Source organism: Aythya marila (assembly GCF_965140915.1).
Source record: "Aythya marila genome assembly, chromosome: 5".
NCBI lineage: Eukaryota > Metazoa > Chordata > Aves > Anseriformes > Anatidae > Aythya > Aythya marila.
In genome coordinates this window covers 58,832,262-58,851,332 of record NC_139046.1, presented here as the reverse complement: position 1 = coordinate 58,851,332, position 19,071 = coordinate 58,832,262, and the positions used below count along the sequence as shown (strand labels likewise).

Genomic DNA, 19,071 nt, shown 5'->3' with positions numbered 1-19,071 from the left:
CTAAGGCCACTGAAGACAATGGAAAAAGTCACCCCCTTTCCTGACATTTCAGAGAGCATTAAACCAAATCTGTAAGGAATGCCAGTGGAGATAGCAGCAAGGGTACTTTTTATCCAGCAAGGTATAGAATACTTTTTATCCGCGTTTTTAAAATATTTAATGGTAAAATGACTTAGTATTTATCCGAAAACAATTCGACAAAAACAAGCGAGTTTTTCGTCTTTAGGTGCAAGACATTGGAACCAAGGGAGAATAAGACTGGCTCTATTTCCATCTTGTTACATTTACTTACGTTATATTTAGCTTCACATTTTATTCTTTTTGATATTTGCATATTTTAGCCTTGTTTCTTTAACAAAGCAATCACAATATTGAAGCAGTATTCCCCCTTTCAAATTCTGTATTTGCTTTCATTGAACAGGCAGTTTTTTAAATAACAGATCTTGGACAAATCAGACTTTCCAAAAACCAAAGTGTCCTGAAGTAAAAGAGTGAATACATTTCAGAGATACATGAGGTCAGTGAACATTCTTCTGCACACATCATTCCTTTTCCATCCTTTGTTTGTTCATGTATAACCCCCAAAGTTGACGCATGAATTATCCTATTGTACACATCAACCACTTGACAGATTGTTTTAGGAAAACTAGTGTCCTCTGTGCTTTCCTTCCAGGCTGCCAGGGAAAGTTTACCAAAAAGGTTGATTAATTCCTTTAAGTTCTCCCAGATAAACAAACTGCAAAGCAAGTTTGCAGTACCCAGGACCACCCATGCAAAAATATTGTACAGTAACAACAAACCAGAGCATTCGAAGGTGCTCAGTCAAGAAGAAAAGCTGCTGATGATTCAGCAGTCTGTCAGATGGGGAACAGAAGCGTTCACGCTTGAGAATCCTTAGTTAACGATACATAATTGTTAGGGCACTTCTTAACAAAGCTCCATTAAAAGAAAATAGCTTCATTTAAAAAACAAAAACAAAACAAACTTTTTTTTTTTCTTTATCTCGGTTTTTCTCAAAAATATTATCCCAACTTAAACACACTGAAAAGAAACAGAAGGTTTTTAATCAAATTTTATCAGATTTCACACAATCACAGAATGGCTGAGGTTGGAAGGGATGACCTCTGGAGAACATCCAGTCCAACCCCCTGGCCATGCAGACTCGCCTAGAATAGTTGCACAGGATGGCATCCAGGTGGGTTTTGAATTATTTCCACAGGAGGAGACTCCACAGCCTCTCTGTGCAGCCTGTTCCAGCACTCTGTCACCCCCACAGTAAAGAATTGTTTTCTCATATTCAGCTGGAACTTCCTGTATTTCAGTTGTGCCCGTTGCCTCTTGTCCTGTTGCTGGGCACTGCTGAGAGGAATCTGGCCTCATCCTCTTGCCACCCTCCCTTCAGATATTTATACACATTGATAAAACCCCCTCTCAGTCTTCTCATCTCCAGGCTAAACCAGCCCAGCTCTCTCAGCCTCTCTTCATAGGAAGATGTTCTAGTGACCTAACCATCTCAGCAGCCCTGTTTAACTAATAAACCCATTTAATTGCCATTACAGCACACATTGATAAACTGGTTCTAGGTACTACCCAGCTTTTACACCCAATCACTGCTTGGATTAGACTGTGCCAAGGGAATCAGGAAGCCTCTTTCTCATGTAGTGCAATCATAACTATACACATTATACACGGATTTAACCTCCACATGCAGCTGCATAAAATTGTACATACAGCTTCATTATATGTACTGATACCTACATTTTCTCTCTCTTACCTCAGTTTCCAGTCAGTCCTTGAATTTCATGGTGGTACACATTCTAATAACAATCATGACCATGTTCCAGTATATTTTATTGTTTGCTTATTACTCTATGTAACAAAATGAAAACAATCTATAAACTACTTGAAAGATTGATTTCTGTTAAGCTAAATCAATCCCCTGCAGGATGATATACTGTAAAGGCTCTTTTGCCCTTAGCCATAAACCTGATTCATCAAGTTTTATTAGTGCAGTTGTGTAAAGTCTTCCTATTCAGCAATAAATATCACCTCACTCTCCTGGAAAAGCATTCCTAACTTGGATGAATCTGTACCTAACTGCAAATGGTGTGTCCCAGAAAAAAAGAGTGCTATTAATGCTACCACCTCCTGTAAACAAGATCAACACTTCAAAGATGAACATGGCATACTGCTCACCATCTTCAAGGTGTTCCCTTAATAAACTCTCATCTTCACGATTAAGCTAGAAAAGATGAATTTTACTTTTATACCTCTGATATATGTCTTGAATGACACAAAGATCTGAGCTCACAACACTGTATCTTGTCCTTCACAGACACAAAAAAATGTCTAGAAAAACAGGCAGCTTTCCTAATATTCTTGACTGAAAAATAGCTAGCAAAATTACATTCGTGGACATGGCAATGACAAATTATCTACTGTACAAGGTAGGATGCATTTTTTTAAAGCATATATTAAATTGCACCTTACCTGTTGTCGAATTTCTTCTTCCATCTTGACTGGGGACCCCAGCTCTGCGACTTGTTTGACACCTTCACTTGCATATCCTCCGTACTCCCAAAGGATGTAGTTCTTTGAGTGAGAACTACCAATGATTGCAGACCAATGGTTGGTGCGCCCTTTCAGGAAAAATACAATAAAAAAGAGAAAATTGTCAGTATGTTAACAACATATTGACTTATAACATCAAAACCATCATCAGAGGCTCAAAGCATAATTCCTAATCTTTCATCAAAATGAAGGGTTCAAAGTGCCCCATCTTCATCAGCATGAAACTTCTACATGTGCTGCATGCTGCCAGCTCCCACTACATTAAAACCTCATACCTTTAGAGTACTAAGGGCAAACCAATGAACTACAGAAATAAAGCATAATGTGTCAGAAATTATTGGGTATAACAGAAATTGAGAGAAAGATTGTATTCCAGCTGATCAAGTATCTCCCCCAAACAGATAGCTTCATACAGACTTAGTATAATTTTTCTTCACCTGAGCTTCTTTGGGAAGTTTAAAAATCCTTTAATTTTAGGTTTCCATATAAAATATTTATGAGGATAAATCTTCCAAGGGAAGACTTCAGTTAAATCTTTGACTACTCAAAGATTTAACAAGTCGCTTCCATACTGACAGATACTGGTTTCTTGCAACAATCCACTTGATTTATGTTTGGGTGGTGACAGGAGATTACCAGCAAAGGGTAAATATAGGCATGACTACAATGTCATTAACTGTTACAGCCTTTTCAGCTTTGTGCCCAAACATTATCAGGTGGAGATAATAAAGTGCTTAAAGGCAAAAACCTCCCTCGAGCAGCTGATGGAAAGGAGATGGTAAGTTTGCTTCCCATCAGCAAATTGTGCCTAGCTGTCCTTCCAAGAAACTTGAAATACTGGTAAAAGAATTCTCTTATGGACACTCACATGGCTGTTTTCTCTGTTTGCTCACCCTTAAAGTACACGTATGCTGTGTCACTTTTTTTTTTTCTTCCCCTTTCAACAATTAATAGTGGTTCCCTTTAATTTAGGAGGGAGTGAAGATGCAAGTTTTGGTGCTTCTATAGGTGCTTAGTTTACGTGCTCTGATTTCTCATAGTGTAAGCATTGTAGAGCTAGACAAAGGGATTCTTCTTCTGGTTTCTTCTCTTGTTGAACAGGAAAGAAAAAATGTAAAAGTTTAAAGAGAAAATGTTAGAGAAGTCTGATGAAATGGAAAAGAGAAATGAGCAGAAATAAGGAGTCACAGAAGTCCCACAGTATTCAAAATAAAAATGAATTCACTTAAGTGTCGAATAGCACTCTGCAAAGATACCAGCTTAAAGGAAAAGGATGAGAAAATGAACTACTCACACAAGCAGACAGTATGGTAACAGTAGACTGTAGGAGATGAGGGAGACAGAATGATGGAGTGAGACAATATTTAACATTTTTCTTTGCAATGCAAAAGGAAGAGAGGAGCGGTAAAACCAGTTGAAAACTAGAATAAATGAATGAAAAATGAATAATGAAGTAAACAAAAGGAATGCAAATTTAAAATGTGAAAGGTGGGACAATGAAATTGAAAAAGACAGTTTTGAGAATTGAATAGATAAAGTCAGATGCAGTAACATAATCACAGAAAAATAGAAAGTAGATTAGAAATAAAAAATGGACAACAGTGGTATGGAAAAAGCTAGAAAAGTGTGGCAGGCAGAATAGATAGATGAGGGGAGGTGGCTCAACAGCACAGCAAACAGAGCCTCCACAGGTTTGCTTGGACCAAAATAAACTTACTGAGCGCTGAATTTCAGCAGGCTTGATGTTTTCAGAGTCCGTGAAAGCTAATCAGAAAGTGCGTCCCAAATGGAGAAAAACAGAGACTAAACGCCACCACCACCTCCCCCCAGTAGGAGGCTACACTGTCAGAAGATGGTTTCCTGATCAAAGATCTGATTCCTGCTCCTCTGATATACACTGGCACCTTTTCAAACCACAGAGGGCGTCGTTCAGCTTCAGTGATGGGACCCCCAGGTATGCCCATACTTTTTTCTTAGCGCACAGGTCTAACTATCTCACTAGTCACAGACAGCAACTTTCCCTGAAACACAGTGACACGAAAATTTATTGAAAGAGATGGTTCCACCTGCTCCCTACAAAAGAAGAACGTATCACGACAGAGAGGAACCAGAGAGCCCTGAAATGTTCAGTAACATGAATTGTTCCACCTGCTCCAAAGCTTCTCTCCTTTCCTGCCCTAAACTGGGCAAGAACGCCTGATGCCTTCGAAGCCCTGCCTCTTCCACCCAACCCCTCTTCTTAAAGCTGTTGGATTTACCCCCAAGGCAGCTGGCCTCCCTTCTCGACCAAAGAAGCTATTCAAAGTATACCACAAATTTGCAAATGTTTCACTCTTCACCTCGAACCTTGTGTTTCTGTAAGAATGAAGAGAACTCAATACAGTTTCTTCAACTTTTTCCTCTAAACTTCTGGACATGAAATAACCTGACTCAGATAGGGCCTGAGCTATTTTGTATCACCAGTCCCCTTTCATTAACCAATTGATAAGGCGGCAAACAGAGTACAGACATCTTTCCAATGGTGTTATTTCACCTTTTTTTTGTGCGTGAGTAGCTCCTCAATTTACACATTTATATGCATATTTTGCATATTGATCAAGGTGTCATCACACATGAGAATGTATCCTCTGACATATCTTGCAGATGTGCCGTATGAAATCATAATGGAGAGCACACATATATGGATGATACCCAGAAAGAATAAGTACTTTTAAGCCACAGGGCATATGTAGACATTTTTTGTCTGATCAAAAGGATGTGATAGGAAATGTAATAACTCCCCTTGAGCCAGATTTAGTAACAAATGAAATATTCTGCTTCCACTAGTCCTATTATCAGGAGCTAAAACAACGTGCAAAAATTAACCAAAAAGCATGCTTGGTTTTCTTAAGCCTTAGTGTGCTCATTTGTTTAATTAAAAATTTTCAGTCTCTTTGAGATTCATGAAAGGGAAAATGTTTTATTATAAAATACAAATTAGTTTTTGAACCCTTTCAACAGCCACGGTACACCTCTCTCCATTCACTTTATGGCTAGTGCACTCAGAACAAGATTGTGTTGCACTGTTTTCTTTCTGAGCAATGTTTTAGAGACTCCTAAACACACAATAGGTTTTTAAATTCAATGGGAAAAAAAAAAGAAAAAAAAAAAAAGAAAAAAAAAAGAAAAAAAAAAAGAAAAAAAAATTGAATAAAAAATGGAATCTGTGAAAATCCCCGAAGTGTTTCCTGCGATTAACAGTTTTGCCCAGTACTTTCCAGAAACGTTTTTGTTTGACAGCAAAAGAAAATTCTTTATTTGGCAAAAGCAGTTCTTTGGAGAAAAGCTAAAGAACGGATTACTTATTACTGGGGATATTTAAAGCAAGTCAGAAGATTATTTAAGAAAAGAAGTGAAATAAAAGTTTTATGATCTGTTTTTTATTTCAGCCATACTGATGGCATAAGACTAAAGCAGTTTTTTGCTTTGTTTTGTTAACATGGTGGTTTGCCAAATAACGAGTGATTTACTACAGCCTATCATAAATAGCACTTTATTTTAATGTAACTACTGCACAAGTTCAAAATTATAAAGAATAACGTTAATCATTAGTTTTCATTTTTAATATGACTACATCTGGACGAAAGATCTTTTTCTCAACTTTCAGGAATTTCAGTGTAAAATGTTATCATCTTTTATTACCGGGATTGATCCTGCTAACATTGTGGGTTTTTTTCTTCACTCAGTCTTCTCTAGTTTTTGAGGTAAAAACACATTAATTAAAATCACCACTGTGTAACTGGGAAGAGAGAACAGTCCACTATTGTGGCAAATTATCCTTACTTGCTTACTTCACCCATACCCTCAATGTGTTGACTGACTTGGATTTAAAAGAAAAGGCATTTTTCCCTGCCTATTACATCATTAAGTCACAGTAATTTCAGAGTTTTCAAACATTTTCTTATACCCAATTTCTAACCACCAGCTGAATCCATACTAATAACGCATACGAAGTGTGACATTCAGCAGACACATAGATCATCCAGTAGCCTAAAAGAGCATTCCCACAATTGCTCACTTTGGCTTATTTTATCTCCCATGCATTACACTGACAAATAATATTTGAACAATGGTACGTTTGACTTAAAATGTACTAAAAAATCAATTGCTTAGACTGTTAGAACCACAAGCAGATACACAAACCATATTTAAGCTCCATGATTATATTCTGACACTGACGGCAATAAATAAATAAAAAAGACATATAAAGGCTACATAATAAGCATCAGCCACAGACAACCTAACAAAGTTTAAAGACCAATAAATTTGACTCATGTTCTCAAATAATTTCCTTGCCTTTATTGCCACAGACTGTGAAGCTAGTAATGAAAGAATAAATGCATAATACATTTTTTTATAACTTCATCTTTTTACAATCACTTGGATTATTGCAACAAAAAAAAACAAGAATACTGATTTTGTAGGTCAGAATTTTAAAAACCCTGATAGACCCTGATAGAAAAGGAAAGCTAAAAAACCCTTTCTTATTACAAACAAATTTTAAAAACCCAATCTAAAATACATCTCAGTTCAAAACATGAAGCAAATCTCTAGAATTTATTTGTAATGTATAGCACTTTCAGAAGGATCCATGGATTTTCAATACTGAGTGTTGGCAGCACTGCATAAACGTCGTAATTTACACTACTGATATGTAAATAAATAACTCTGTAACAAGCTCCAACTCTCTACACTATCCCTGTGTATGTAGGACAACATTAGTAAAAGACATACTCACGTGGAAAATCTTTGGGATGTGTTTTTTCCGACCAATTTCCATAAAATGTTAGCCTGTATTTGGCAGTTCCACAGGCACAACAATCTAAAATTGGTTTGTCAGTCACACCTTCTGAGGCTGAGTCTGAAAAAGGAAAATAAAATTACCTATTGAGAAGCGTTACAACTCATTGTCAACAGATGACAGCAAAGTTGCCACAATAAATACTCCAATAAACAAATTTGAGCTAAACCTACTTTCATTTGTTGTTTTTAATATTGTTTAATACATACTGTTTAATAATGTTTAATACATACTACTATGTGTAAAAAGAGTTTAAGGACTTGACCAAATTGCCTCTTGTGTGAATGAAATGAAGTCTTTCTCATGATCTGAGAATATGAGTTTCAGATGTTTCTTTCCAGAAAGGAAAGAAACAGAAAGGAATCACCTGCTCCGGCCTACTCTGAAAGGACAAACAGTGGGACTGTATTACAGTTTTACCTGTATCTGCAACATAAAACTTTCATTAGTAAGACTATGTGTTTCTGTACTTTCCCTCATTCAGTGACTTCAGGACACAGCTCAGTACAGGTATCTACAAAATTGCCAATAGCTTTCTCCTTATCTGACGTCGTATCTAGACTAGAACAAAAGTGGTTTTGAAGAAGAAAGCCAAAGTTTTCTGGCTGTCTTTAATATTTTAAATAGAGAGTTTAATACTTCAAATAGACTGAGTAGCTAGCAATGGCCAAACACACCTTCCAGTATCAGAACTGGTCATAGACAACTAAAATTCTTCAAACGTGAAGCTGTTATTCAAAAATATGGCAAAAGTTAAAAAGTAGAATTTTGACATAACTTGGCTTCTAGAAATAATTATGCTTTAAACTTAATTCCCTATCCTTTATTTAATAGTTCTACTTTTTTTCTGCTTTCTTTTCAGGAATATTAATCAAATTCACTGTTGTTGTTTATTTTGGTGGCTTTTTACTTCATATTTGACACTGAATGTGTAATATTTTTTAGGTCAGAGGTTGGACTCGATGATCTTGAGGTCTCTTCCGACCTAGAAATTCTGTGATTCTGATATTATTTTTAAAAAGTCTAGCTTACACCTTTCCATAGCTGAAATGGCACAAAACTATGACATAGAAGTTTCTTGGCTACAGTCGGGGATTTCACATTCATTAAATGCAATCAAATACTTCCCTGACACACACTCAGTTTAGTAAAAATGAAGGACAGTGTGGTAGTAACTCAAAAGAAGCATTTTTTTTTTTCCTCAGCATAGCTCAAACTAAAGAAAAACAATTCCAAACTTGCAGGGAGAAGAATCACCCCCATAACAATCATCCCTGCACTTCTGCACAACGTTACTACTTTTCAAGGAAATTTGGGAAGTTTCTCCTGGAAAGAGTTATGCTATGTGATCTGGAATTTAAATCAAAAGAAGATGTGCATGCTGATACTAAGGGAGTGGTCAGTTGTTGATACATAGATACGAACAACACACCCTGCTCCTAAGATGGAAAATCAATTTAAAGGCAGATGTATACTCCTAATATATGCATATATTCCTATATGCAGCATGCATACATTTACTGCCAGAGTAACAAAAGCAGTCCATCCACCACCAGATTACAGAGTGTAGCAGTCCACCTTCCCCATATCTTTTTTTTTTAGCAGGTTGTGTATTTAAGAATAGGTGAAGGATTCTATAAAGTCCCTGAAGAATGTATATAGATAATTTCCCTTAGTTTAGGTCTAATCTACTTCATTGATTTCCCACCTCCATATATGCAAGCATAGTGTTGACAGCCCTCGTTCTGAAGAGACCAGAATGAAAATAATTACAGCATACCGTAGAAGAACCAGGAGACTGAGATTAACTGGACTAACTTCACTTGCATGACTTTCTGGGGAAGAGGAATTTGCACATGCAGAAACAAAAATTATCACAAAGGACAACTAAACTTGTCTTCTCTTCCTCGTGTGAATTTTAAATACCTCCCCTATGCTTAGGTTTAGGAAAGAATGAAATAGTTTGGGATTCATTAAACTACATGCTCTGGGGGCAAACAGGTTTCACACCAGGTAAAAAGGTGCAAGTGTCACATTTAGGTGAAAACAAGGAAGGGTATATATGAGAAACATTTGCAGAGTAAGGAAGAACACTGTTGAATAAGAGATCCTAAATTTGAACCTAGATGAAACTGTTGAAGGCCTCAAATTTTTTATTGGATATAATGAGTTAGGAGAAAACAGCAGAACATGACAAGGAAGTAACCTTACCTTGTTCACAAATTTTTTTGGTGAGAGAGCCCTCATCTTGAAAATAAATGATGCGCTTCTGCACAATACTGGCTCTGCAAAGAAAAAAAAGTTTGAAATGTTTATTTCTTAAAGGAAAAAAAAAGTGTATGACACAGTAGCAGAAGGACAGAACCAGAGTGCTAAAACGTAGGCATATTTTCTTCTTGTGACAATATATACAGTACTAAGTCTAGGATATTTTTATTTCAACTTCCATTTGAGGTTGTACAGATGAATTTGCACAGCTTGCTCATCCTTAACAGAGGATCTTGTAAAGGACAGTGTGGCAAAAGACAGTACAGGCACCCAAACAAGGCTGTGAAAAAAGCTGTATGAAACAGAAATTAATAAGTTTGACTTTTACCAAAAGCAAGAGCATTATCTGCCAGCATTTGGTGGAGGGAAGCATAGTGAGTTAGCAGCAGCCATCCAGACCTAGACAGGTTGTGCAATTTCCATCCCTGGAGGTATTCAAAATTTGATTCATACTCATCCCTGAACAGCCTGATGTAGCAACATCTACTTTGAGCAGGCAGGTGGATGAAATGATTTGCAGAGGTCCCTTCCAACGTAAATTATTCTATGATCCTATGCTTTAAATCTCATTCTAAAGAACTGGTTTTGCAAAGCTTACTGTAAAAAAGCACCTACACTTAAAAATCTAAACAAACAAGAAATCAGCTTTCTGGTGAAGGAGCTCCAAAATCTGCAGATAACAAAAACATTAGAAGTATTTAATTTCAAAAACAGCTATTTTAGAAATAAAATATAGAAAGGTTGCTTGAAGTTTACTTATTTTATTCTTTTTGCTGTGGTTAGCTCATCAGTGCGAAATGTCAAGGGAATTGTTTCTTTTCTAACAGCAAAAGCTTCACAACTCTCTGAATCATTATCTCTTCAGCTGTGTTTGAGATTATATATGGAGCCAATAATCCAAATTAAGCCAATGGGAGTTTTGTTGCTGACTCCAGCTGGGAGCTGACTGATATGTTAGATGGCTGCATAGACATCCAAAGCAGGCACATAACATTACAATAGTCAGACAGAACTAGCATTAAACTAAATTTAAAATATTCAGTGTTTAAATAATAATTTTCTAGATTGGAGACTGACCAACTGATCAGATCAGTATATGTTCCTACTTTTAATCACTACTTGTATTTATTTCTTTATTAATTATTTTGACAGAACTTTTATTCTTCTATAAAAGTCCCGATTTTGACTAAAGACTCTTTCTTTGAGTTTTGATGCTTACAAAAATAGCTTTAAAATGGAACGGCTAACTTTTACAGAGACACAAGAAAGCTTTCAAGAATTTACACGAGGTACACATCGGCTGTCTATATAAATCCTGCCTGTCCCTTCCCACAACCAGTGCTGTCTAAACTTTATGGGAAGGGGAGATTTGATTGCTTTTCCCCTACATTTTAACAGATTTAGGGGATTTTTAATTGAGTTGTTTCTCTCTGTCTGCTAGCAAAACCAACTCAGTAAAACGGGAAAAGGGAAAACAGGTCTCCCACCAACACATTAGCACACCATCAAAGAAAGAAAAAGGAAACCAATGCATCTCCAAAATCTGCTTGAGTTCTCATTACCTTCACGTGATGCTTTTCAGTATTTGTTAAAGCTTTTGCATCGCATCACATTATGAGCAAAATCATATGCATAACAAGCAGACTCATTTCCTTTTACTTACATCTAGCAGCATCTGGTTTTATTTAAAAAAAAAAAAAAAAAAAAAAAAAAAAAAAAAAAGGTTATTTCTGTTTTGTAGTTCTCTCAGAAAAAACAAGGGATATCTGGTAGCTTTCTGTAATATTTGCTTTCACGATGCTGCTTCAGGATGTTCATAGGTTGGATACAAGCAGGTCACAGTCTCTGTCCTGTCATGGTTTGATCAGACCACATCTGAGCACAAGGAGGATGAGACCTGCCCTAAGAGACTTCCCTGGAATGAGAAGGCGTCTCCAGCACAATTCTGCAATAACTGTGCCATTCTTCTGGGAAAAGCTTTAGCAAAATCACATAAATTACATTTGGGATATTAACAAGCAGGAACATCATAAACCATAAAAATTCAGAGCAACCTTGGGGATGCAAGTCATACCAGATATTTCGTGTTTTTTTTTCCCCTTTTTCTGTAGAAACAGATTTAGATCATCTTCCTTACACCTTTTGTCAAATCATAACGTCAACAGAAATAATCTTACTTTAAAGTGCCTCTGTGGGTGTAATGATGTGACAAAAGAAGCATGGAAGAGGATCTATAAGAATTGTTCCTATGACATTTTTAAGCTTACATGAAAAGCAATAAGTACAACATTAGAGTTACATTTTAATAAAATAGATTTTGCCAGAGCTTATGAATATACCCTAAGTTTAAAGGCACATCCACTTTGTCCATTTCTATTCTAGTTCTTACAAAGCTCATGCTTCCTTACAACACGTGGTCCTCTAACAAAACATGTGAATACAATTTCAAGCATCATGTAAATGCCCTGCATGAACTGAGGAAGTAGTGAGTAAGATGCCCAAGTCATTCCCTCACCCTTACAGAAGCACAGTACCCTTTCCAGGCTTTTTTCTTTATTCCAAAAGCAAATTTCCACAGTACTTTGCTGTCTTAGAGTTCTTGGCTAAGCATTGCAACAGCTACAGATTCAGCAGTTCTTAATACAGGATAACCTTTTTGATTCATACAAATATATAAATGTACTTATTTATGGGAAAAGAACTTCTGGTGACACTGGGTTTTGCCAGAAGTTGCAGACCACCAGCAAAATCAACACTTGAAAGTCTGTGAGATAGCAGGGTAAAATTCACTTTAGGAAATTCACTGGAAAAGTAAAATATGGATTAAGAAAAAAAGAGTACAAAAAAACACACCTGGATATTAAGAAAATATAATAAGCTCCTGGACTACAGACAAAAAAAAAGCTTTGTTCTGTATTACTTATGGGTTAACTTTGTCTTGCCCTTCCAGCCATCAAAACTATTTTCTTTGATCATTCCATTCGTTACTGATTTAGTTATATTACTTTAAGTTCCTTCCCACCTCAGAAAGCCACCAAGAACAATTATATTTAATAAGATGTTTAATGCTTAAAGTTTGTTTGCTTTTTGGATTTTGTTGTCTTTTAAAGATAAAGAATTTCTATGGTTAGCTCTGTACCATTTACCCTGGCACTAGAATAATCATATAGTTACCTCTACCATAGTTTTCTTGGTGTTGGTGTATAGCTTAAGTGAATTTCCTAATTCTAATGAACTATTTATGGGTTATGGTAAATAACTGGTAATATGGTAATAATAATAATAATAATAACTGGTAATATGGTAATTCTAATGAACTATTTAAGGGTTATGGTAAATGGGGCTGTGTCAGGCTGGCGGGCGGTCACCAGTGGGGTCCCTCAAGGCTCCATTTTAGGGCCGGTACTTTTCAATATTTTTATAAACGATCTGGATGTGGGAATAGAGGGTATTTTGAGCAAGTTTGCTGATGACACCAAACTTGGAGGAGTTGTGGACTCAAATGAGGGCGTAAAGGCCTTGCAGAGGGATCTGGATAGGTTGGAGAGCTGGGCGATCACCAACCGCATGAAGTTCAATAAGAGCAAGTGCCGGGTCCTGCACCTGGGACGGGGAAACCCTGGCTGCACGTACAGACTGGGCGATGAGACGCTGGAGAGCAGCCTAGAAGAGAGGGATCTGGGGGTCGTGGTTGACAGCAAGTTGAATATGAGCCAGCAGTGTGCCCTGGCAGCCAGGAGGGCCAACCGTGTCCTGGGGTGCATCAAGCACGGCATCGCTAGTAGGTCAAGGGAGGTGATTGTCCCGCTCTACTCTGCGCTGGTGCGGCCTCACCTCGAGTACTGTGTGCAGTTCTGGGCACCACAGTATAAAAAGGACATGAAACTGTTGGAAAGTGTCCAGAGGAGGGCTACGAAGATGGTGAAAGGCCTTGAGGGGAAGACGTACGAGGAACGGCTGAGGTCACTGGGCCTGTTCAGCCTGGAGAAGAGGAGGCTGAGGGGAGACCTCATCACAGTCTACAACTTCCTCGTAAGGGGGTGTCGAGAGGCAGGAGACCTTTTCTCCATTAACACCGGTGACAGGACCCGCGGGAACGGGGTTAAGCTGAGGCAGGGGAAATTTAGGCTGGACGTCAGGAGGGGGTTCTTCACAGAGAGGGTGGTTGCACACTGGAACAGGCTCCCCAGGGAAGTGGTCACTGCACTGAGCCTGTCTGAATTTAAGAAGAGATTGGACTGTGCACTTAGGCACATGGTCTGAACTTTTGGGTAGACCTGTGCGGTGTCAAGAGTTGGACTTGATGATCCTTAAGGGTCCCTTCCAACTCAGGATATTCTCTGATTCTATGATTCTATTTAGGATTTTCTCATTTCGTTTCCTTCTGTCTTGTCTTAGTAAAAACCCACAACTCTGTTGTGCTAATTCGTGTAGTTGACCAACATCATCGACTTTTCTTTCAAATGCTTGTATTAAAAATCACTTGAAACTCCTCTGAAACCATATGCAGCTCTTTAGCTACTCAATGCCTAGCAATTTTTACGCTGGTAGAGTATTTGACAACTATATTAATCAAAACACTTTTCAACTAGGAAACTGAGCTCAGTCTTACCAAAGAAAAAGGTCTCAAACCAGAATCTAACTTTGTCACCAGACTTTGTATTTCATGTTGGATGAGCACAATATTAATGCCAAGTGTATCAGTTTTCCCACATTTACAGCTCTACATGTGATGATTGTCTTTCCTCTAGTAGATCAGTCAGCTGAAAAAATAATAAAAGCTTCCAAAATAAAAATAAAAAATCAGTGCATACACATACACTGGAATATCCTTCTTCAGTTTTATTTTTAAACATTTTACCTGCACTGTCAGAAAATGCAACTGAGCAAAACCCCACAGCAAGAGCAAAGTACTCTAAACTCACCTTTACAACCTTATTGTAGCTTCAAAGTCCTTTTGGTTGTCCTTCATATCATACTCAGGCCTATTGTCCCATGCATACATGGAAGCTCACTGACTGCAGGACTGATCTGGCCATCATATATAATACAACAAAAAGCTCTAAGGAAAAACAAAATTATATATGCTGCTATCTTGCATTTGTCCTCAGAAAATCTCTCTGTTCCTTGCTTGAATGGTCACAGGACATAAATATTAAATCTAATATCTTCAGGATAAAAACTCGGCATGACAAAATCATTTCTGACATGTACGCTACACCATTTACTTGCAAAATCAAAAAAAAAAAAAAAAAAAGAAAAAAAAGAAAAAGATGAAAGAATGAGCTCGCCCAGGTCTCTTGAGAAAAATTCCCATTTCTTAAAACCCATTGCTATTTGTGAGCTTTATCTTCACCATGTATTTTGATAGTCACAATTTTTGCAGCAAGTTCCATCTCCTTGAGTTTCAAACTACGCTCTATAAATTATACTGCAAAGAACAGTCAGAAAATATTGGCTAGGACTGGCTGGTTGGAGGACATTTATTTTGTTATTCTAAGTGCTGATTTTGTATAGAAGATAGAAGAAATCTATCGAATGTTGGAGTATAGTTTTTATTAAGCTAGGGAGCTCAGAGCTGTACTATCTGATAGCTATATCAGTGAGCTAACTTGCAGTGATCTGATGTAGAGCACTTGTGCGTTAACAGACAAATCCTAAAATCAAAATAATAAATTGAAACAAAACAAAACAAAAAGCTGTTCAAGCATGGTTCTATCTTTGCTTTAAAAGTCCATGCAACCTGTCTAACACTCACCCACTCGCACAAGGAACTCAAATGTTTAATCCCTCTGGACATTCAAGAGAAGAAATAAAAGAAAGAGAAAACCATGTCCCCATTTTCAGAGCTGGTAGCCCACTTCATCTGCTATGACAGAACGTGGCAGAGAATGAACAACATGATCAAAGGATATGTTCAAAACCCTGCCACATGTTACTCCTCATCAGTCCACATTAAAAATAATATTAAAAAAAAATCCACATCACAGCTTGTCCTCTATTGGTTTGGCCACTAATGAAGAGCAAGCATGGGTGGCCTTGGCACAGTATAAAGCATATTTACCCCTTTACAATATCCCTTTTAAGCTATATACCCTACATGTATTTCCCTTCCCTCTCAAACTCCCTCCCCATGCTCCAGGTTGGGGGATTAAAAAAAATAAATAAATTTTGTGGGTTTTATTTTTTATTCTTACCCTTTTCTGTTTTGTGCACTGCATTACCAAAGCAAAATAAGTTAAACTCATCTGCATGAGCGCCCAGTTAACAAAGCTTGAAAGCAATCCCCAAGATTTTAGAATAATTGTTCTAAATTTTCGATATTCTTATGGGATTTGGGAAGGAAGGAATTGAATCAATAGATACTAACAAAATATCAGAGCTGTCATCCTCCAACTACTCCTTTAGAATATGTCTCCATTAGCAATATGCAAAGTTATATTTCAATGAGTAAATTATTTGCTTGTACAGACAAGAATTGTGTATCAAAAGCAATATCCTAATCAAGTCCACCCCCTTGTAAAATACCGATTATGTGGTATTCAGATGCAGGAATCCAGGTAGGACTAATGTTTTTCATGCTTCCAAGTTCAGAAAAAACATTGCCACATTTTAGTCTACAGGAGCCTGAAGGCTAAAGCACCACAATGGATGACAAGACAAATTAATACCAATTAAAAATAAGTATTAAGTATAAGTGCCTAACACTGACTTCTTAAGAGAGACTTTAATGTTATGAATGTATTTGCCTAGAGAAGTATAACTTTGATGTGTCTCCTACAGTAGTTGAGATTAAGTCTGACATCCCAAATCCGTTGTAGCTGGATCTGGAGCAGGATCAGAAGAAAGAGACTTGTTATTTTGTTGGTGCAGCTTATCCAGAGACTTCAGCTTTCAAGAATTAATACCTTTAACAAGTGAATCTCTTCTACTTCATCTTTTCTAAGCACTTTAACTGACAGCTGAGACTACAGCCTACTGAACCGTCAGACGCATGATGCCAGGAGATACTGGTTGTTTACGCTGGAAGTATGAGGACAGAGAAAAGAACAGACTGATAAAAAGAAGAGGGTCAAGATCTGCAACCTTTCCACTTTCCCCATTCTGTGGGAACAGAACACGGGACATGTGAAGAAGGCACATTCAAATTGTATTTGAGAAATAGTTGAAAGAGTATCCCACTCATGCAACATATGCAATTAAGAAAGAATGATCAAAGTAATCCATTAAATGACTTTATGCTATCAGGAAAGTTTTAACAAGGCTCATCCTCTTACTCTTTTTTCAAAATCTGCTGCAACAAGTTTGCAGCTGCAGACAATGTTGGAGTGGTGCCTTCAGTTCACACAGTTGTTTTGGCTGAAAAAAGTATCTGGAGTAAGGATTTGTGGCAAATATTGTTGAAAAACTTTGGTACATAAATTGCTGGAGGATGCACCTGCAGGGAACTTGTGCGGCACGCATTTTGCTCTTCCTAATTCAGTTCCGTGCATGCCAAATTCAATACATCCTTCTCATGTCTGTTCAGCTGCTGCACCCGTAGCACTGGTAGCAGTTTTGCTGTAACAGGTCCAAAGAACAAGCCAGTCCCAGTAATCTATGAATACATGGAAATATCAGAAGCAGAGCTGCATTATTCAGCCTATGTTTGGGAATGCTTAGCAGCTGCCTGGACAATACAAAAACCATGTGCTGCCCCTATCGTGATCCAAATAGATGTCTCCTCTGAAGTATACTCTCCCAGGATCACTGACAGGAAGCACAGAGCATCCAATATTTCTGTTGCTCTATAGGCATTAATATTAACAAACCAGAGATTAACCTCAGAAATCTTCAGTAACCTGATCTCTTTAAAGTGTGCTATAATCAATATGGGAGCAGAAGGTCAATGCCCAGTCATTTACAACACCAACTATGAACAGGACTGAAGGAAGATTTTGAAGGATTTCAGTACAAAATTACAGCACAAATTACCTTTGGCTCACTGATGGAAGTTCAATGAATATTGATGGCAACAGTGCTGAGGGCATGCATGCCTTGAACCTGAATGGGACAACATAAAACAACCACTCCGAGCAGGTCAGCCCAGCAGACAACAATAATCCCTAAGGTTTAAAGGCAACAAAAGGCTGGCTGTGATTTTACCTGCTTCAGGTTATTGTGTGAAGGGAATATGACACTGGATGTTTGACTGGGTTAGGAGAAGCTAAAAGGAGGGGTGACAGAGGTAATTTTGCTTAAGGATTGATGCAAAGAAGATTTATAAGCAGGGGAATTGTGATGGGGGTCAGTTCTCAATTAGGCATCTAAAGGCTGAAAAGAATAAGACTCTAGAGCAGAATGGGGTGAAAAAGTCGACTAAGCAGCTAAAGCAGCAGAAGACCTGCAACATTAGGAAGTGACATTAGGACAGTTACCAGAGCACAGCAGAAACAAACAGATCAAGAAGGTAAACGGAGAAAGAATTGCGAAACACATTACGTGAAAATCAGGAAATTACTCTTAGAGTTAAGGAAGCAGCAATGCTGTAAGGTACAGAAACAGGTGTTAGGAAATGGATCAAAAATTGTCTGAGATACACAGAGGAAGGACAAGACCAAAGTCTAGTCAGACCTTTTTACTACAGCAGTGGATTGGCAGACTGTGGATGTGGTTACAAATAGGTTATACACATTAGCTCCCCAAAAGAGGCTGGGGTAATGAATACTCAATTCTTTTGAAATGACTGATTCTTTCTCAAAATGGTTTGAAGCCTTTTCTGTAAAACAAGATATAGCAGCAGGGAGCAAGGGAAAAAAAAAAAAAGATCAGTTTCAAGAAGCCTTTTGCTTCTGTGGGAATCCTGAAACATCCCTGACCCAGATAAAGGTCATCATTTCATGGAGGAAGTGATTACAACTATGCTTAAAGCATCGGGGATTAAACAAAAGCTACTCAGTCTGTATCACTCTCAATCATCAGAACAAGTAAGAGCACATGAACAGAACTATTAAAGCATTATTGTGAACAGTAGTAAGTAATAATGGAAACGATTATGATGATAAATTACCCTTAATATTAGAAGCTGTAAGAAGCGGGCACAGACTAAACTAAGAACTGGAATCCAATCCTACCAAGTTTTACTTGGAACAAAAGTGCAATTAATTAGATACTTAATTTCATTAGAAACTCCTAGAGAGGAAGATACTTTAACACGGACAGTCAAAATACACCAAGAGTGATCAGAGATATGAGTGCAAGGGATCAAGCACAGCAGACACAAGCAGGGGCGCTCCTTCTGTTATATGTATGGGAAATAAACAAACTGAAAACATTTTTGAGATTGACACCTAAGCAGTGCAAGTTAAACATTTTCAATAGTCAGTTTAGATTTCAAAAATGAAGTATAAAGG

General features: G+C 37.6%; 1 protein-coding gene across 1 annotated transcript in view; it reads right to left on the bottom strand.

The window, feature by feature from the left end:
* The window catches only part of SPON1 (spondin 1), a 179,301-nt gene that overhangs the window by 111,625 nt on the left and 48,605 nt on the right, over positions 1-19,071 (bottom strand). The window contains exons 4-6 of the mRNA XM_082762198.1: positions 9,623-9,696; positions 7,349-7,471; positions 2,491-2,639 (exon numbers count right to left, since the gene is read on the bottom strand). Coding sequence (XP_082618324.1) covers positions 2,491-2,639; positions 7,349-7,471; positions 9,623-9,696 — 346 coding nt within the window. The remainder of the gene's footprint in view (positions 1-2,490; positions 2,640-7,348; positions 7,472-9,622; positions 9,697-19,071) is intronic.